This window comes from Brachycentrus maculatus, unplaced genomic scaffold (assembly GCF_059751285.1).
Source record: "Brachycentrus maculatus isolate JH-2025_06_01 unplaced genomic scaffold, ASM5975128v1 h1tg000318l, whole genome shotgun sequence".
Taxonomy (NCBI): domain Eukaryota; kingdom Metazoa; phylum Arthropoda; class Insecta; order Trichoptera; family Brachycentridae; genus Brachycentrus; species Brachycentrus maculatus.
The window spans coordinates 224,695-247,500 of NW_028281067.1; the positions used below are offsets into that span (position 1 = coordinate 224,695).

Below are 22,806 nucleotides of genomic sequence, written 5' to 3' on the forward strand. Positions count from 1 at the left end.
GTTCAACAAGTGGCTTGATATATTTTTTTAATACATTGTATTTTATTTTTAAACTTTAAAAATGTACTCCTGAAAAATCAAGTTTTTTTTATTTATGACGTTCTTGAAAGGAGTGAGCGATATATCCTCAACAGAAAGCGCCACGATCACACAGACTTCTTAATATTTGAACTAAGAACTAGCATTTGGAAGGAATCCATATATACAGGTTTCAAAAATTAACGCAATGTGGATGTTCAATAATGGGTACAATAGTATACACTTTACACAAACGTGTAAAGTGTATATTGCAAATGTATAAAGTGATCACTTAAGCCAGCCAAGGGCCAGGTCGATACTTAGATTTCCATCTTCCTTCATTACAAACTATAGATTAAAACAGACATTGTTTAGGGTTAAAATGCAAAACTACCCATAAAGTTATACGTTACATTGCAAAACACTGCAATATAAAAACAGTTTCATAATTTGCAGTGATGTATGAGTATTTATATATACAATAATTACAATATAAAAAACGCATAACTAAATACCTTGTAAAAATTCAAGCGTCCACCTCCGTAGTGTAATGGTCAGCACGCTCGGCTACCGTTCTGGAGGTCCCGGGTTCGATTCCCAAGGGGGGTAAAATAAATACAAGTGATTTTTTTCCCTGTAATATTTATTCATTATTACCCTGGACTGGTACCTGAAGCGGAGGGCTGATCACCTTTCCTTCGTGTGTAAACGATCAAGATAACACTGCGTTTATATAATGCAGTGCCTTATGCACCATTGGGTACGGATAAAGGTTTTATTATTATTATTAAAAATTCATGCTTAAAATATGTAACAAAGAAAATCTATCATTTTTGTTACGCATTCAAAAACTTATACAATGGTTTTGTTTCAAAAGCTCGCTTGATAAAGTACAATACATGATCCAACAAAATTTGATATTTAAAATTTGAAGACCCTTTAAAGAATGTTATTAATCCTTGAAACTTTGAACGAATAAAAGAAAACATTTAAAGCGAGGGACTTTCATAATAAAAGTTTAATGAATTATGATTTTCAGGCACGAAAAAGAAAAATAATCGACCGAAAATATTGGATACTTGTAAAAAATGTTTAAAGACAAAAATATTGAGGAATTTTTCAAGAATTTTTACTTCCGTGTTTCGTGAATTTAAAAATGTTTATTTTTTATTTCTCAATATATATTTTTTTTTTAAATAAAATATTTTAATGTATGAATATGCTTTTTCTTCTTCGTACCCCTATCCAAACCCATAAATAGGGCCCTGTAGCATTGATGCAGCGATATCTTGATCATGTTACTAAAAGGCTCGTTTAACTACCGTCCTTAAGGTCCCGGTTTCGATTCCTTTAAGGGACAAATTAAAATTAGTGATTTTTCACTGTAATATTTATTTAATATTTCCCTGGTACCCGATTGAAAAATGAAATCCGGGCTTTTGGCGTTTCAAAGATTTTTTTAAGTACATATATATTTAGTTTTCCTACAGAACAAATATTTATTTTGTATATCTTATACAACGTAAATATTGAAATAATAAAAATAACTGTTTAATTCTTATCTCTAAGCTTAAAAACGTAGTATAATGAAGAATTTATTTTTGGGTGTACAATACTGTACTGATAAGTAGTTTAATAATGTTCTAACAGGGCGAAACAATTGCCAGAATGAAATTTTATTTTTGCGTTTTTCAAAAATATAAATACAACTTAATAAACCCTAAAAATCAGTGTTACATTTTATTATTTAAAATATATAGAATTTCTTTTCAGGCAAAGATGAAACATATTTTTACCGTTTTTTGTTTTAATCCCTTCTCATATCATCAGAAGAATTTGTAAAAAACATTATCTTTCTCCTTTGAATAAGAAAATGAAAAAGTAAAGCTTCGTTTTACAGATGTTTTCATTTGAACACGTGTTCAAAATGTTTTCCTGAACAATATGTTTTTACACATATACTTCAAAACACAAACAAATAGTTCTTAAACACCATTACATAGAAAAACTCATATAATTTACTACAACTTCCAAGTTTTCTTGATTTCTCAAAGTAATGAAAAAAGTTCAGTCGCTTTTTTTCAATTTTCACGTAAGCTCGTCTACTCAAATCTTACGCATTTTTTAAAACGAACGAGAAACTTTTGCGTATTTTCGTTTATTATCAAACGTTAATTGGTTTTCAGTCCTCTTAGATTTCTCCGAATTAAAATTAAAACTTTTGGTATTTAAAATAAAAATGCATTCTTTTATAATATGATTTACATTTGGCTACCATGCTGAAGGTTGTGGGTTCGAGGGGTCCATGGGAGATCAAAATAAATGTGTGTTATAACAACATGAAAATATTTAAGAAAATAATAATGTATAAATTTAAAATTTGTAGTTCACACTCTCTCGCTGCTCGCTGATAGTATATGTGGGAGACATGTATTTATCAGTGTTTGCGACAATAGGATACAATTAGTTTTCATATCTTTTATTATTTTTTAGTATTTTTGTAAGTGTATTATTTATTTGATTTTGCATTCATACTTATTTTTTTAAAGACATTAGCCGTTTTGAAATAAAATAAAAATAAAAATCGTATGATTACATTACCCTGGACTGGTACCAAAAGCGCAGGACCGACCATCTTGTATCATAAAATAAACGATCAAATTAATTTGCCTTGAAAATAATAGTAATAATATTTAAAATAAATTATATCACCCACAAACATATACAATTAATACTATTATTTATTGATTCGGCATTAACTTTGTGGAATGACATGATTATTTTATTAAAATTAAACACTTACATATACCACTTTAATAAGTTTTATTTAAAAATCAAAAAAGTACTTAATTGTAATTAATTAAAATTGTACCAGAAGATGAAAACATCTGTCGTTTTCGAAACTAGTCGTAAATACAAATAAAACTCATTAAAGTGGTATATTCAAGTGTTTAATTTTAATAAAACAAGAAATAAGTCGAAGTGTAAGTCCCTCTCCAAGTACAAGAGCTTAGTCCTTATATTGTAAAGTGTAAATGACTAGAAAATTAATTGAATTATAAAAAAAAACTGTTGTGACTACATATATTAAATAAACAAATAAATAAAATAAAAACCACGTTATTTAAATTTCATAAATTGTTATCTTATATTTTTCTTGATTTTAATATAACTTGATAATAAATGTATCATTAATTTTTTTATTAGAATAACGACTTTTATTTTAACATTCTGGTATTTACCACGAAACAATACAATAAAATATAGATAAATATTACAAGAAAGTGAGTACCGAACAAATAATAAAATCGATCATTTGTTATTGAAGAATAAAAAATCTAAAATCTAAATCTAAAAAAGTCAACGGTACAAAACCCCTAAGCGTAATATTACATATATTATGCAGAGGGTTATAACAATATAAAAAAAATATTTAGCATATTTTAAGTACGAAGTTTTTGGTTTTAATATCAAGTAAACTATACTTGCTGACTCTGTTACAGGGCTGTCATAATTGACAGTGATATCCCAAAAGCAGGGTTGCTCCTTACCTTCTATCAAAATTTCTTGCAAAAGTCGGTAATAAAGTTTATAATTTTCACTTTTGATTTACGATTTCTTGAATGCTTAATGGCGCTCCGGTTTTACGCTCCTCCTAGCTTTAAGGAACTTTCCAGAATATATAATATAACACTTTGTTTTATAATCTCACCAAACCAATCTGTCGTAAATTTTGATAATAACATTTTAACGATTGCACCCTTCGAAACGTTACAACGATAATAGGGCATTTTCACACTAGCACATTTCAACTTAATTAACCTTTAAAAAAATTCAATGTTTTTTTGCTAAAATTATTTGGCATATTTTATATAATGAAAAAAACTCAAACATATTTTAAACTATTTTTATCTTGGATTTTTTTTTTCCAACTGGTTTTTACAATCACTTTATTTTATTCAGATGTAGGTACGTACTATCTATCCCTGAAGTAGACAAGGTGCTTATCGAAACCGGTTGCAAAAAGATTGACAAACACTTTTTTTTTTATTCATTTAATATATTTACATTTTTATTTATAACATAATACATTTGAATCATTTATACATATGGAGAACTTTTATATTTTGATTCGCTGTGCCTCTCCATAAAAGAGTCTGTGCTCTTGTGCTTGGAAAGGGACTTACTCTCGTGGTTTAATGTTATATAAAAAAAGATATAATGGTTTTTTTTTATATATTTTTAAAATTATTTTTACAACCAGTTTTGACAAACACCTTATCTTCTTCGGGGATGGATACGTACTTTCCATCCCTGTAAAAGAGAAAGTATTTGTCGAAACGATTCTCAAAAAAAATACCGAAAATAAAAGTGACAGGATTTATTTATATAATAAAATATATGATCAAAGTATATTGTATGTTTTATTACATTCACAAATTTTCAATTAATTTTTGCAAAGTCATTTAAAATTTGGATAATTCAAACTACCCACGAATGACGTTTATACGTTCTTTTATATCTGTGACGTAGAAGTAGTTGTGTTTTAATCATAATACTTGATGAAATTCTATATATGTAATTGCACTTTCTTCAATATGGTAAGATGACCTAAACTTACGTATGTTAAGCGTCTTAAAACAGCACAAGGGAACAGAGTGCAGGATACACGGGAGATAAAGGAAATAATTATGTGATCGTTTTTCAAATTATTTAAATTCAATATTAATTTTTTAAATTATAAAATAAAACTCATTTTCATAAAACTTTATAAAAGTAACATCATTACAATTGTGAAAATACCCTTTCATATTTAGTACATTTTCAGCTTTATATCCTATTAATGAAAAGACCTTAATTAACTACTAAATTGTATCCCTACATTGCAAAACCAGCCACATTCATAATAAGGTATTTTGTCTTTTACCGCAAAATTTCTTGAAACTGCTGTTAAGGAAATGTATTCATATTATTTTAAGTCTGGGCATTTACGGGGCTTACGACCGTCATAGGCTGGTTTGAGTGATCACTTTACACACGTGTAACATTCACCAATTCTACCCATTATTGACAACCACACTACTCAAATTCTTGGAAGTTCTATATATATGAACCAATTTAGAAACCTTGTTCATGAATCACTAAAACTTCACTAGAGACATCTATTAGTGAGATGTAAAGAAGCTTTTTATTAAGCAGAAACTCTTATATTAGTATGTGAGATCCGAATCCCGGATTACATTTACATCTCACCAATAGATGTCTCTAGTGAAGTTTTAGTGATTCATGAACAAGGTTTCTAAATTGGTTCATATATATAGAACTTCCAAGAATTTGAGTAGTGTGGTTGTCAATAATGGGTAGAATTGGTGAATGTTACACGTGTGTAAAGTGATCACTCAAACCAGCCTATGACGGTCGTAAGCCCCGTAAATGCCCAGACTTCCATATTCTTCATCATCTTTGATGAGATGTCAAAAAATAATATGAAAATAACTCCTGTAATTGGAGATAATCCAGATTTTGTGAACAAGTATTTGGACACACTCAAAATGTTGTAAATGTATTCAAGTACTTTAGAATTGTTAATTTTTTTGTCTTATATTTAAGCAAACGATGATTGTTTTTTTTTTGTTCTGAACTCAGGCGTTTCCTAGTATGTAAAATAATTAGGGAAAAATAGTTATCTAAAAAATAACTGATAATGGAGATGAACCCAGAAATTTTACACAAAGATTTGGGCATATTCAAAACATTTTGTTAAAACAAGATGAATGTACGTATTAGACTTGTACATGTGAAACATAGTAAAAATAAAGGGTTAAATTGTGTCGCAGTAATTTGAAAATGAATTTAATAAATAATTACTGTAACATGATATTAAATTTAATACCTGTCATATTTTGATGATTGTTGTACCTACATTTAATAAAAAGGTTTTATCATCCAATTCCATTTAAATCTCTCAGTGTCACGTCAATAACACTCTTCCTGGTAATAATAATGGCCAATTTATATAGCGACGCTTTTGTCAAAAATCCCCTCAAAGGCGATTTACAATTCACAGTAATTTTGATATTAAAAACGACCTGCGTAAATATTTATTTTTCAAATCATCGTGTACATTTATATATATATATATATATATATATATATATATATATATATATATATATATATATATATATATATATATATATATATATATATATATATATATATATATATATATATATATATGTATATATATATATATATGTATATATATATATATATATATATATATATATATATATATATATATGTATATATATATATATATATATATATATATATATATATATATATATATATATATATATGTATATGTATATGTATATGTATATATATATATATATATATATATATATATAATATATATATATATATATATATATATATATATATATATAAATATATATATATTTATATATATATATATATATATATATATATACATATATTCTTCTTCTACCAGTCCAGTGTGATGTCAAATAAATGTGCGAGTGAAAATCACCCATATTCATTTTGACTCCCCTGAAAATAGAACCTGGGACCTCCAGGAAGGAATTTTATTGCACTTACTATTTAACTACGGAAGCGGACAAAAAAAATCGTATCTGAAAACGCATACTCCCTTATTTTTTTGTTACTATGATGAATTGTTCAGATACGAAATTTCAACCCTGTACTATGAGTCTAACCCGTGCCGTCGATGCCCCAAAAAAAAATTATTCAGAATATCTTCTAGATGTAATGGTAGCTCTAATTGTTTAATTTTTCTGAAATGGCTAAATAATATCGAAACTTGCGGATATTATATTTGAATGACGACACTGTGAGTTTAAGTGTCGCCCGAGTGTTTGCGCTCTAACGCTACTTTTTTTTCTAATGAACTGAAATTATATTTTTAAAGCAATACAAAAAATATGCCTTATGCATAAAAAAATAATCAAGTTGAAAAATAAAAGACAGTCTAATGTACATATATATTTATATATTTCCGTATATATTATACCCTCTGACGTAAAAACCGAAGCTTGCTATTTTTTCTGTTGATGTTGATGGAGCTTTTATGCTAGTTGGACAACCAAGGAAATCTCCAGGTAAACTTTTATATTCTCTTTCAGTCTCCAAAGTCAAAGATTTTTTTTAAAAAAAGAATAACCCGCAAAGCCTCTTCTTTTAAAATGCTTGTCTGCAGGCAATAGTAAGGATAGGGAAGGTAAATGTGAAAAATACATCACAAGCGCTTAGACTATTTGAAAATATTTTCTTGAATTTATTTTCCAATATACGGGAATCGAACACAAGACGCCAGTTTTGTAGTCGGCATCTACCCAACTACGCCAGGGCGCTTGTCATTAAAATATTCCTTATAAAATAAAAATGTAACGAATGTTATCAATGGTACAATAGTATACATTTTTTAGGGGGGAAATTAATACCAGCGTTCAAAAGTTCATTAAACTTTTTATTGCGCGGTTATAGAAACAGATAAAAACGTTGACGCAATAAGCATTTTAAATTTCAAGTGAGAAAAGTGTCCTCGCTGCTATAACAATGGCAGGGTCTTGTTATCAATTTGGGAATATTAAATTACATTGCTTTTCGTTTTCCTTTAGGCGCTAGGTTTCAAACGCCTCCAAAGCGGACTGTCTCTTGATTTTATATTTGAATTTTTCGGGAAAGTAGCATGCGTAATTTGTTTTTTTTTTATAATGATGTTTTTATTATTTAACATTGGTTTGGGAAGAAATTCAATTTGTTCAAACCTCAAAAGATAGTTGATGGGCTCCAGGATTTCGAAATATTGTTGTTGTTGTTTTCAATCATGATACGTACTAGCCAATTACTAAAAAATATTCCAAAAGAAAATTGTCCAGATTATCATCGTCTTCGAATAAAATCGAGAACTTTCAAGAAACATTGTTGACATTTTCCCATGTCAATTTTGTTTTTTTTTTTTATTATTTTATTCATATCACTTATTTCATAAACATCTCATTAAAAATCTTAAGAAGGTAATTCTATATAAGGGTCATTTATTATTTCATAAATGATTCGGCAGTCACATTGAAGTAATATCTATCCATTTTTAATCAAAAAATCTTAGTTAATAATAATTTTTCTTAAAATGAAATTTTAAGTAAAATCTGTCATTTTCGTGCAATGATCAATAGATATAAATAAATAAATAAAAATAAGAAACTGCTCCTACCCCCTCTTCATCCTTCAACGTCACAAAGACACAGCACTTAAATTTAGACTTAGCGTCATATACGGTGTTTGAAAATGGTGCGAAAAAATTTATATGTAAATAATCATGTAACATTCGAACCTTTGCATTATGAATCTGTTATATTTTTTCTCATTTTTTGTATTTTCTTACTTAATCATTTGTTCATTTCAAATATGCTTCTTACCTTATGTTTTTCTCATTTATTTCTTTCAAATATGCTTCTTATGCCTATTTATTATACCAGTTTATTGTTTTTATATTTTGCCATATATTTTTGATTATTTTTCTAAAATCTTTATTGTTTCTTTATTATTTGTGTTCCAGTCTTGTTAACCTAAATCCCATGTCCCAAAATGAGAAATAGAAATTACTCATCGGGAATATTATATATATATATATATATATATATATATATATATATATATATATATATATATATATATATATATATATATATATATATATATATATATATATATTTAAATATATATATATATATATATATATATATATATATATATATATATATATATATATATATGTATATATATATATAAATATATACATACATATATATATTTATACATATATATATATATATATATATATATATATATATATATATATATATATATATATATATATATATATATATATATATATATATATATATATATATATATATATATATATATATATATATATATATATATATATATATATATATATATATATATATATATATATATATATGACTTATGTATGTAAAATGTTTTGAAAAATAAATTAATAAAATAAATAAATAAACGTATCAAGCATCTTATATACAAACATGTTTATACTTATATAAACCGGTTCATGCTTTCATACTTAGATTATTAAATTATCGAAAGCCCTCGTAAATTAAGCGAAAAGAATACCATCGCCTGTTAAATATATTTTAAAACATTTTTTAAGCCTGAAATGAGGATTAAGCTTTCGTTATATTACAAGCTTTTGAGTGTTTTATTCGTCAAGTATCTCATTGTCAAATTAAACAAGTTTGTTAACCTTAACTGAACTGGACACAAGAGTAAATACGAAAACAGTGAACTTTACTTTTGATCCGGGGATCAAATGCTCACCAAGAAAGGCTTAACTGATCTCTTTATTAAAAGTATAAAAATTTAAACTTAGGGATATTGATCTTTCACCTTTTTATCTTACCATTTATATTCATTTTCACACTAAACGAAGCCTTATATAATCCCTCAATAGAAAAGGTTTTGTGTACAATATTAATTTATCTTTTCCTCACCCGATGGTGCATAGGGCACTGCAAAGTTTACACGCAGTGATATCTTTCATCGTTACTTACATGAGGGCAAAGTGATCAATTCTCCGCTTCAAGTATCAGTCTAGGGTGATATTCAATAAATATGAGAATGAAAACCTTTAGTATTAATATTTATTTTGATCATACTACTCAAATTTTTGGCACCCATACATACATATATCATCAATTTCATGACGGTTTACGATCTAGTTCACAACAGCCATCTATGGTTGGATTAAGAAAAAAATAATTTAGCAGAGACTTTTTTTGTTTTACTTATACATAAAAAACGCCTACAAACATGATTTTCAAGGTTTATGTCGCTTATAATTTGAACAGTTATTTCATTCACATCATTTTGAATGTGTCCAAATACTTTTTCACAAATCTGGGTTTCTCCGCTTAGTGGACATTTTTACATGTTGACATCTCGACACAGATGAACAAGAATTTGAAAATCTGAATAGTGTCATGAGTAGAATCGTGAATGTTATACGTTTATATAAAGTAATCACTTAACCAGCATATGACATATCAAAAGCCCTGTAAGTACCTAGACTTCCATAATCTTTATCATCTTTGTTAGGATGTAACGTCAATATAAATTAATTTATATTCATAAATTCTTCACAAGGTAACATTTTATATAGAAATCTGTCTAATATTTGAAGATAAATGAAGTAGTGTGTAGCAAAGTTATGGTATAAGATTCTGCGCCTTAGGCTGTAATATACCCCTAAATCCTAATAATAAAATCCCAGCAGCTTGAAATTTATATTCTTACCTACGTTACAATATCTGTTTTCTAGTTTATTGTTTTTTTTGTTCGCTAAGCAGCGCAAACCTGAAACCTCGTTATTTGTAATTTATCTCTTGAAAGTATAGAGAGAACTTATTATATTACTATTATTTATTAACGACTGTTTTGTCGGATTATTCGGTTACTCTACAGACGATTGGACGTCCGCCTCCGTAGTGTAATGGTCAGCACGCTCGGCTACCGTTCTGGACGTCCCGGGTTCGATTCCCGAGGGGGGTAAATTAAATATAAGTGATTTTTTCACTGTCCTATTTATTCAATATTACCCTGGACTGGTACCTGAAGCGGAGGGTTGATCACCTTTCCTTCATGTGTAAACCATCAAGATGACACTGCGTTTATATGACGCAGTGCCCTATGCACCATTGGGGTGCGGATAAGGGTTTTATTATTATTATTAAACTTTTTTTTCACTTTACGAACAATATATCAATACATGTACATTAAAAGTGTTGACTGAATAGAAGCATCTGCTAACATAACCAAAATTCAACCTTTGCGACTTGGTGTGATTGTTTTCTGGCAGTTTTTAGGTGGTTTTTGCAAGAAGCACATTAAAAAACCTTTTGACTGTTGTTTGAACCGCACACCGGGAGCATTGAATTTTTTTTTACCTGGGTTAACCTGTCAGAATTCAATAAAATTATTTGAGACCGCTCAGTTTCACTCAAATCACGTTTTCTAAGCATTTAAATATAAAATAATGAAAGCTTAAATAAAAAGAATAGAAAAAATATAGGTGATAGTAATGATAGTGTTTTCTTTATTGTAATTATACATATTTTTATTAAAATTGTAACAAGGCCATAAATAAAACAAAATAATATAAAAATAAAATAAAATATTTAACTTTAAAAATTAATGCAATATAGATAGATCTTCAACAATGGGCGTTATACAATTGTATTAAGTGATCAAAGACAGACAAATGTAAAGTTTTAAGTTCTGGATCAGACTTCCATCTCCCCTTTGTATGATGTGTCTCAGTTAAGATATCTATACATATAAGTATATTTTTGGGCAATAAAAATTAATAAAAGTATTAAATACTTTACTTTTTTTTCAATTGTTATCTTTGGTAAAGAAACTTAAACTATATAGAAAAAATAAATATGATGAAACAATATAATATTTTGTTTTGTTGTTACGTATGAAGGGATATGTAGATCAATAAATTAATAACCACAGTTTAAAATCAATGTTTGTTCTTAACGAAGTTTTTTTCATAAATAATTATTTCAACTACCTACTGAAAATATTGTTTTTTCCTGAAAAAAGCCTCAGACGTGACTATTAACAAGCCAATATTATCAATTATTTAAACGACGGGACAAAGCTTTGATGATTTATTCAGTCGTTAATTGCGTACAAAACCTTTAGGGATGCTTTTATTCTAAAATTTCCTCAAATTACCGAGCTATTAAATCAATCATGTTTAATAATGAAGATAGAAACGATTTTTTGCCAAACAATAATTTATTTCGATGAATATTTCAAAGCCTGAATAAGGTTTATTCATTAATAAATTAATCCCAAATAAATCCCATAAGATTTTCGAAAATAAAAATGCCTGTGATCATAAATTTTTAAGAACCTAGTCAACACTTATGACTTCAGGGGTATTTTTTTCCATTTAAAACTAACTACCACGCCGCTTCTGAACCTTAAAAAAATATTGATTAGGTATTATTTTTTTAGTATCACAATTATTCAAATACGAAAAAAACTTATATTTTTTGTAAATTAAAAGCATTGTTAAATTTAAATACATTACATCATAATTAAAAACATATCTTTCTTTTTATTTTGTGTATTAAAAGTATTGTTAACATTGTGGTATGGTAATAAAACACTCTCCTTATCATTCAACGTTCACTTTGTGTACTACTTTAATAAGCACTACTTCATGAATGCCGGTTTCGGTTTCAAATAACCAACCCATCATCTGTCCTGATGTCCTGATTATTCCAATACCGGTAGTGATGAGTAGTGTTTTTTAGTCATATTATACTTAATGATAAGAAGAGTGTGTGAGTAATGAGGAGAAAAAACTTTTGTTTAAGACCACTTTTAAGTTTTTTCATGTTAAAACGACTAGTTGGAGTCTCGAAACTAATCGTGTTTACATGAATAAACTAAAAGTGATCCATTACAAACCTTTTTTAACCCTTTAAAATGCACATAAAAACGTGTTATTTAAATTAAAATTTTATTTTAAATATGCTCAAAACTAGAAATCATGAAAATGTCACCATTTTCGTTGATAAATTACAAGAGGATATGATATTTTTGTACGACCGAAAATTATCACGAAATTATTTTAATCCTAAACATCACTCGTCTGAAAGAAGTGTAAATGAGGGTGATATGTTAACACTAGATAAACGTTAAATCATGTCTGTCAACAATGATATAAACTCTCATTCACTCGCTTACTTCGTTTTTCAGTGGATTAACTTACTTTTGAAATATCGTTTGGGATATAAGTTTCAAATTAATTGGTTTTTTGAAACATAAACCACATTCTTAAATTATTTTCAAAATAAAAAATATTTTATTCAATGGATTAATATACTGTTGAAATATCTTTAAGAATATGTTGTTTCGAATATAGTAGTTTTTCGAAACCAAAACAGTCATTTCAATGGACTAATTTGTTTTTTTAAATATCTTATAGAATATTATGTTTTACATAAAGTTTTTTTTTAAATTGTATAGTTTTGATTAAAAAAATCAATTTAAAGTATTTATGAAAAAGGATATTATCCTCTCCTTATTTATAGAACAATTTTATATTTTAGTTATTATACAGACCTGAATGATGGTAGTTTAACTTCTGAAACATGTAGTCTTCAATAAAACTCAAGTGGTAAAAAACAAGTGTTTTCTTTAATCATTGTAACATGTCTTACCACAAAGTTAATGCCGAAACAATAAATAAAAAAGGATTTAAAATTATGTATTACTTACTACACAATAATTAAAATATTATCATTCAACATTTCCTGGGAGCTAAAAGTGCGTTGTTTGACTCCTATCTTCAAATATTGAAATTCACAATAATTGCTTTCTTTTAAATGTATCAGTATAACTTATTCACAAAGAAGGAATTTGGGTTATTTTTCAAATGAATAATATACTCTTTGTATTGAATTTCCTTTTTTTTATATTTCGACGAATTATTACCATTAAGTTTTTCTTCGGGTTTTTCAGGTTTATGGAATATCTATTGAAAAACTAATACTACTGGCTATTGGATATTTTATTATTCAAGATTTTTCTTTAAGAAAAGTTTATATCGGATACCATACAATTTATTCAAGTAAATAATTTTATAATAAGTTTTGCACGAAAAACATTGTATGACAGAATTAAAATCGAAGAAATAAGAAAGTAATGTAAGGTTAAACATTAATTACAAGGGGTAATTGAAAAGATTAAGAAGAGTTCTTAAAATTAGTATAGACGTGTGGAGCGAATGGATGATGATAGATTGACAAAGAAAATATTACTTAAGTGAGCAAGAGAACAGAACGAGGACGACCGAAAAAGACTTGGCACGATCGGATAAAAAACAATCTAAAATTTAGTGGTGTCAAAAGCCTACGTAATCGGAGGGCATGTATGACTAGATGTATTGATGTGAAGGAAGCTAGAAGTGTTTGTCAGGACAAAAAAGTGTGGCGATCCATCTTCTCTGCCTACCCCTGCGGGAAACGGTATAGTTGTAGGAGTAGTAGTTTCACCAAAACACTCATATTACATAATAAGTTTCGCACGATAGCAAAAACGTTGATGTTTTGTTGACAGGTGGAAACTCAATTTATCCTTCGTCAGATTTTTTTAAGATTCACGAACTTATTTAGGAATATCTCGGAAACTTATCATTCCTTTATGTTGAAACATACTATGGATACTTTTTTATAAGTCACCGAGTATATATTTGTAAAGTTTATCTTCCTTAGTTCATATCCTTGGATTTCATTTTAACAAAATATTTTCAGTTTAAGTAAAAAAAAACTTTATTATGGATGGTAAAATCTTGTGTTTTTGAATAATTACTTAAAATATAAAGTTTTTTTCACTATTTTTTTATTGTATTAAAAGTGTGATCGATGGCTATACGACCCTTACGGGCCCGAACCAAATATGACAAATTTAACTAGGCAATCTGACGCTATTTCCACAGGATAATAAACCTTCGATTTTACTTTTATTATTGTTTTATCCAAAAATAAACAATGAATCATATAATATAATATAGCGAAGCGCCTTTGAGGTAATATATATTTTTTAAATGGAGCTATTTAATTTTATTTTTGTACACACATTAAAAGCATTGTTAACTTTGTGCTATGGTAATATAACACTCTCCTTATCAATCATCGTTTATTAAAGTGGTATTACACAAAATGAACTATGAATGATAAGGAGAGTGTTATATTATTTTTTTCTCCCTAATCCGCGATTTTTAAGACGTCCTGGTGTAAACACCAAAAGTATTTTAGTCCTAGATAACGTTAAATTTTAAAACCTCAATTTTATGTTGTTTATTTTAACTATAAGACATTGACTGTTCGGCCGGAAACTCTTGGACCTACTTTTAAAACTACTGCGTATATATATGAGCATTTGTGTTTTTAAAACCATCAACTCAGCGAAAAATCTCACATTTAGCTATTGGTAATCTTATATTAAGTGTGTAAAAATATATGTAAAATTGCTCCCAAAGAACTTGAAATTTATATTAAAGCGTTGTGTTTTCAAGGGTTAAGATTAAACTCTTAGCAAGTCCATTGTTGTCTGGAATCCATTTATAATTTTTATAAAATAAACCAAAGCTGTTTTATTTTATAAAGTTTATAAAATGTGCCAAAGTATCTGCAAAAAACATTCAAGAAGCCATTTATAATTAATATACAACATTTTGAGTGTATCCAAATACTTGTTCACAAAATAAATTATCCAAATACTTGTTCACAAAATAAATAAATTATCTGGTCAAATTATAAGCTTCAATAATAAAAATGAAAATGGTATTTTCTGGCGTTTCTCATGTGTGTGATTATAATCCAGGATTCGGACCTCACATACTAATATAAGAGTTTCTGCTTAGTAAAAAAGCTTCTTTACATCTCGCCAATAGATGTCTCTAGTGAAATTCTAGTGATTCGAGAACAAGGTTTCTAAATTGATTCATGTATATAGAACTTCCAAGAATTTGAGTAGTGTGGTTGTCAATAATGGGTAGAATTGGTGAATGTTACACGTGTGTAAAGTGATCACTTAAACCAGCCTATGACGGTCGTCAGCCCCGTAAATGCCCAGACTTCCATATTCTTCTTCATCTTTGATGAGATGTCAAAAAATAATATAATTAATAATTTATCTTATTATTTATTAAGAATGCATGAAAGTTAAGTATGAATTTGATAATAGAGGGATGCAGTCAAAATGCGTACTTTCAGATGAATGTACGGCAAAACGTTGTATGATAGATGTTCGAATGGTGATATAAGGAACGAGATAAGCATTATCGACAAAATTAAGAAAGATGTACGAATTTTATGTTTTGTTTCCTATCGTAAACGCAGTTTACCGTTATACAGTGTATCGACTTATGGTACTGGAACACTTATGATGAAGAAAACGAAAACACGCAAATGAAGACAATAATTTATTTAACGAAAATTATAAAAGTTATAAGAGCGAGAAGAACAAAACGACGCCAATAGACAAAGAGCGAACGCGACGTAAATACGTTTGAATCTTATCTGAGTACACAAAAATTTCTCTTCTACCCTTTATAAACGATTTTAAAGGAGTTACATGTGGCGGGGACAATATTATAAGCAAATAAAGTCGATGAACTGCGTCTCTTTGTTCTTCTCGCAGACATTTTTGAATACAATTTTAATACACAAATTCTTTTAAAAAAAACACAAGTTTGGAAGGAACATACAGTATAAATAGTATATCAAAATAGATAAATGATTTATACGGTACTGAACCGTGCCCTAAAATTCAATATGAATCTATGTAAATCAGACTACCTCAGCTCAAAAAATATGGCAAAAAAGTTCATAAAAGTAAAAAATGTTATAGAGCTCATATATATGTATTTCAAAATAGGGCTTCTCCAAAAATATAAATCTTGAATCTTGAATAAGAAAAAGGTGTATAAATTTGATCATGTAGATACATATTGATTTATACTACTATAGTACATCTGTACATTACTGAGGGAAGAGATCAGGGTTCGCTCGTACCTCTATTTATCTTTTTACGTAATTTTCCATTTGTATTCATGACACAGAGCATAAAACATGGACACGTGAACTATAATAAGTAAAGGCGCTGTAATATAATATTGTACTAATGGGTTTTCTTGCATACGTAACATACCAACTACATACATGTAATATGCAAGAGAATTCCATTAGTTGAACTTTACAAAAAATATTGATATACCACTTAAAAACATTCCTGCAGGTTTTCAAGCTCATTTTACTTTGTTTTATACTACTAGCCCAGTCACTATTTACGGTTTCAACATATTAAACAGCTTTTTTTAAATATCTATTTATTTTTAAAATTTAACTTTTTCTTCTTTCTGGGTCCAATCTATCGTCTTCGTAGACTGTTGAGCTCACCTCATCTGGTCCTCAGATTGAAGGTCCTTCTATTGACAACGTCACCTAGGCCATGCCTTTAAATCATGTTACCTTTCTGTACCATCCATGACTTCTTTAGTCTTCCTCTAAATGTCTTTCGAGGAAGAACTATAGCGATTGTCTGGTTCATGATATCTCAATTACCTTTCCTCTATCTTACTATTAATGCCTACTACGCCCAGGCTTCCACTAATACGTGAGCTCTTTATTTCGTCTCCAAGGGACACTCCAGCTGACCATCTAAGCATTCGCATTTCAGCAGTTTCAAGTTTACTAGAGTAGGTGTAATCATCGTCCAGCATTCGGAGCCGTAGAGGAGTGCGGGTCCAACAATTGTTTGGTGGAATTTTCCCTCTCGTTTTTTTTTAACCATATATTTGTCCCCCTCCGTAGTGTAATGGTCAGCACTCTCGGCTACCGTTCTGGAGGTCCCGGGTTCGATTCCCAAGGGGGGTAAAATAAATATAAGTGATTTTTTCACTGTTATATTTATTCAATATTATTACCCTGGATTGGTATCTGAAGCGGAGGGCTGATCACCTTTCCTTCATGTGTAAACGATCAAGATAACACTGCGTTTATATGACGCAGTGCCCTATGCATCATTGTGGTGCGGATAAGGGTTTTATTATTATTTTTTATTATATATGTGGAGGTCCTCACCAAAAAGTTACATTTCCAATATTGCACAAAAAATATTAAAATGAAAATCGGTTCTGTTTACTGTATTCTATCGATATCTTAATTTAAGTTGAGAAAAAATGTGACAAATCCTGTGTGACCAATATGAAATCATTGAATCGCACCAAAACGTAACAATTTTACAAGCTGGAATTCCTGATTACTTATGATTTATTATGGAATTGTAACGTTTTGGTGAGGACCTCCACATATGTGGTACATAATCTGATTTTGCAGTTTTAACTAGACAAACTTTGTGAATATCTTCTGATGGGTGTTTTTCTTTTGCAGGGGAGTGGTACGGGTGGGTTGTGTACCAGACTGCCGGGGGGTTGTCGCTGGTTGCGATGGCCCTAGTGCTTCTGGCAGCAGTTGGTTACCACTGCGCCAACACCTGGAGGTGGATAAGAGGGAGGTAGGAACAAAACATTAAATATTCAACAATAAACTAATAAAAAAAGGAAAGCTTGATTAAGGCTCTCAGGAGGCATGAGTACATGGCCAAGCCAACTAAATCGCCTTTTCTTGACGACAGTTGTGACCAAGATTTGCTGCGTCCTACGCCTTATCTCTTCATTCCTCACAAAGTAAACCACCGCACGCCTAAAATTCTCCGCAGACACCTGTTCTCAAAGTTTATTACACGGCTGCTCTGGGCCCTTGTAAGGTGCCAGGTTTCACAGCCGTATAAGAGAACAGGTGCAATGCAGGCATTGTATGGGTGGCATTTGGTCTTCACCAAGGCATCAGGTTAGCGCCGCCCAGGACGACCACTGCTGACAATTCGTCGGCAGTTCTCGTCAGAACTTCGGGACGCGGATCTGACTTGGGAGGATGCAAGGGAGCTGGCAACTGATAGAAAAGCCTGGAGACAGTTTGTTGACTCTATATGCTCCACCTAGGGAGCGGATATGGTTTTTAATTAATCTAATCAATCAACAATGTAAGGTGTGAATTTTACGATAATTTGAGTTGTATGGTCGTCGATCATGGTAAGCATAGTGAATTTTACACGTTTATACAGTGATCACTAAACTAACCTATGACAGGTACTCAGCCCTGTAAATACTCAGACTTCTTCTTCGTTTTGATGTCAAAATATAGACATTTGATTTTAGCATGATTGAGTATTTAAAATACTTAGTCGTGGTCAGACGAAGAGTCGCAATAATCGAAGAGTATGTATATGTATAATATAAAGATGTTTTTATATTAATTTTTGAGATCTCAACATAGATGAAGAAGAATATGGATGTCTGGGTATTTACGGGGCTTACGACCATCATAGGCTGTATTGAATGGTCATTTTACAGACATGTAACATTCACATATCTATATTCTATCTATGTTGAGATGTCGAAAAATAACAATTAAAAAATTACTCCGATAATTGGAGGTAATCCTCATTTATGAAAAAACATTTGGACACAATCAAAATGTTGTATTTAAAGAGATGCATGAATATGGAAGAACCGAAGATTGTTTGCAAAGTCATTGTATTGGGACGTTTCGTTCTCTCTGCCTTACACTGAGGAGAGGCGGTGCGATGGTTAGTTTTTTTTATACAGAAATAAATTTGTAATTTGTACAGTGGTTATTGAATAAACTTATTTAAGGGGAACGGTTTTTATGAAGTTCATGAAAAAACGGAATCGATTGAATGAAAATTCATTCATTTTCATTTAATTTATTTTATGAGCTTTCGACTAATTTGTAATTAACTAAAATATCAAAAATAAGGTCAAGTCTTAATTCAGTTTTTTTATCACTATTAATTTTCTAAACGCAAATTACTTAATCTCAATCTTTTTAATTTGTGTTCATTACATAAATACCTGTTCTGTGTTTTAAAATTAAACAGTGTGTTTCCAAAATTTATGGTAATTCCATCACCAAAAATTCATATCCAATATTTAAATGTTAATTTTTCTGCCTCTTGTGACGTTTTAAGAAGAAAATTATGGAAAGAAGACATATATTTAGCGTTTTAAAAACATTTTGAACTTTTTGGTTTGATAATATAACGCTTTCTTTTTCACTCAGCGTTAACTTTGTGTATTACATACTACTCAAAAATGATATTACACAAATACAGTATTGGTTATCTTTGAAAAATAAATTTAAAAAAGAATGAAAAACTTATAAGAAGGAACAATCAAGAAAATACTTGTAAAATGTATCAAATTTGCTACAGCAATGGTTATCATCCTAATGAGATATTGATATATGTTATAATACTAACTTTTGGCTATGTAACAAATTCGATACACGATGCAGTGAAGGGCTAATCGGTATTACATGAAGTGAACGATAAATTATTATGAGAGTGTTATAATGATAAATGATAAGAAGAGTATTATAAAGAGATAGTTCTCTAGATTTTTGGGTGTAGGACCAAAACATGTACATTTTTACGTATTTCACATATTTACAATAAATAGTTTAGATAGTTACACAATGCATTCAATGTCTACGTAAAATTTTATTGTGAAACTTAAGATTTATTTAAACGTTTTGTACAAAAAAAGTAAATTCATCTTATATGGTGAAAAACATACGTGTAAAGGTTACTAATTGCTTTATTTCGTCAGGTCACGCAGATCGTCTGAAGACAGCCAGAGCGACTCTTTGTCGCGCCAAACGGCCATCAGAATTAGTCACTCACTTCCAGATCTCCAAACGGAACCACTCAAGAAGGAATATGTTCAAGAACATAAAGAAAATACCAAAAAAGTAAGTAACTACATTATTTTTTGATTCGGCATTTACTTTGTGGAATGATACATTAAATATTTTAAAAAAATAAACACTTGTATAATATCGCTAATTGAGTTTTATTTCATTACACACGACATGTTTCGAAAACTACAGTTGTTTTCATCGTCGAGTGATTATTAAATATGTTTTAAAAATCACCTGTCCATTAAAATAACTGTTGTTTTTTAAATTAGTCGAATGTAATGAAATGAAATTTAATAAGTGGTATTATACAAATACATATATTTTTTTAGTAATCAGTATTTATATTAATATTGTTTTATGGTTTAACCCATTCTAATTTCATTGATTGATTCGGCATACACGTCACTCATATCATATACATCTAGCATACATTCATAATCTCAAAAAAAAATCTTTTTACAAGTATTCACATTTTGAATGAGTTGAAATATTTGTTCACAAATTTGGGTTTTCTCTACTAAGAAGTAATTTTTACTTTTGTGAAATATCAACATAGATGGAGAAGAATATGGAAGTCTGGGTATATACAGGGTATGTACATATATGACCTTGGCCTTGTAAATACTCAGACTTCCATATTTTACTGCATATTTGTTCAGATGTCAAAAAACTAAAATACTTAAATGTTTTATTTTTAATTTCATTAATTAATTCGTCAGTCACTTTGTGGTAACATCTTCCCATTTTTTATTTAAATTTAACTTGGCGAATACCACTTTTTCTTAAAATGTATCGTGTCACATTTTTCGATGCATTCCGCATCATTTTCCAACACAGTGTGCAAAGCTAAGTAACACGCATCACAATGGATTTTAACAAATAGTGGTATTTACAAAGTAACATTAAAGGTTTAAAAAATTGTATAGTTTTGCAATAGCTCTTATAATAACCAGATAATACGCTAGTTTCTAAAGGTGTCCAAGGTAATTCAATACTGTAGTCTCACTTTAAAATAATTCTTCCTATAACGACAATCTCTCTAAAACGATGAAATGAGCGAGTCATATATATATTTCTATATACATTTTAGTCGCACCGCATTCCCAGATCTGATACAGAAGCATCTAGGCTTCCTGACAGACCTACTCTTGCAAAGCAATTTTTTTTAACTAGTTACAAAATTTAATGAAAATGTGAAACAAAATAAAATTGTATCCCGATTTTACTGTGAATGTACATTTAAAAGCTTTCAATATCCATATCACTGCCAATCAAAATAAATACATGTTTGTGAATCCGCCACCAAATTTTCTAGTACCCCAATATAGGCCGTGCAAGGGATGAGTATTTAGTTCAGTTAGTCAGCTAGATCCGATTCCAGTCATTGAATGGTCCTTTTTTTCCTGTTTTCAACCTTCCACATTCAAAGTATCTAGAACATCCTTTATTTCCCAATTCCAATAAAGTATATTGCAGCGCTTACTATACATACTTATTTTACACATAAAACATAAATTTTCTCAAAACATTATTTTCAAATCATAAAAACGAATTTTCTTTTCAAAGGCGAACTAACAAATCATTTTTCTGTTATTGAGAAGGCTGAAATAAATTACTAGTAATAATTTTCTTTATTGAGTAGAAAACCGCCGAATATTTATTAAATCTGTAAAACGTTAAAAAGAATTCAAGTCAAATAGTAATATCATTTATATCAATCAAAGCGGATCAAAGTTTAGCGAACGAAGTCAACGCCATATTTGTATTTCTTGATATTTCTCAGTCTAGTTGAATGTTTTGTAAGTGCAGATGAGTTTGATTTGGTATGGAGAGAAATAGGATAAAAAGTGACAAAAAATTTATTAATTTTTAAATTCATAAAATAATGCGTGTTTTCAATTTATTTAATCCTTTTTTATAAATTATTGACTTTTTTTTCTAAACTTTTCTTCATTTTATTGGTTGATCATACACGTAGAATATTCTTTATTTTTCTTCTTTTACCATATCCGCTCCCTATGTGGAGCATATAGAGTCCACACACTATCTCCAGGCTTTTCTGTCGGCCGCCTGCTGTATTTTTTTGCCCGAAGTTCAGACAAAAACTGACGACAAATTGTTAGCAGTGGTCGTCCTACCCTTTATGTACAAAATACTTATACATAATTATTATCCATCGCTTATTAAAATTTAATTGGTAATTACCACTATTTCTTTAAATGTATTGTGAGACGTGTTTCTATCCATTCAAAATCATTATCAAATACCGTGTTTGATAATGATCAAACTTGTAAAAATTTACGTACAATGAACAAAAATTTTGGAAAAAGGTTAT

The 22,806-nt window shown here is 29.1% G+C and overlaps 1 protein-coding gene across 1 annotated transcript in view; it reads left to right on the forward strand.

Annotated features, from left to right (window-relative positions):
* LOC148304436 (synaptotagmin-10-like) overlaps positions 1–22,806 on the forward strand; it is a gene marked incomplete at its 3' end in the record, with an annotated part of 78,768 nt that overhangs the window by 13,900 nt on the left and 42,062 nt on the right. The window contains exons 2-3 of the mRNA XM_088268308.1: positions 18,081–18,204; positions 20,381–20,522. Coding sequence (XP_088124434.1) covers positions 18,137–18,204; positions 20,381–20,522 — 210 coding nt within the window. The remainder of the gene's footprint in view (positions 1–18,080; positions 18,205–20,380; positions 20,523–22,806) is intronic.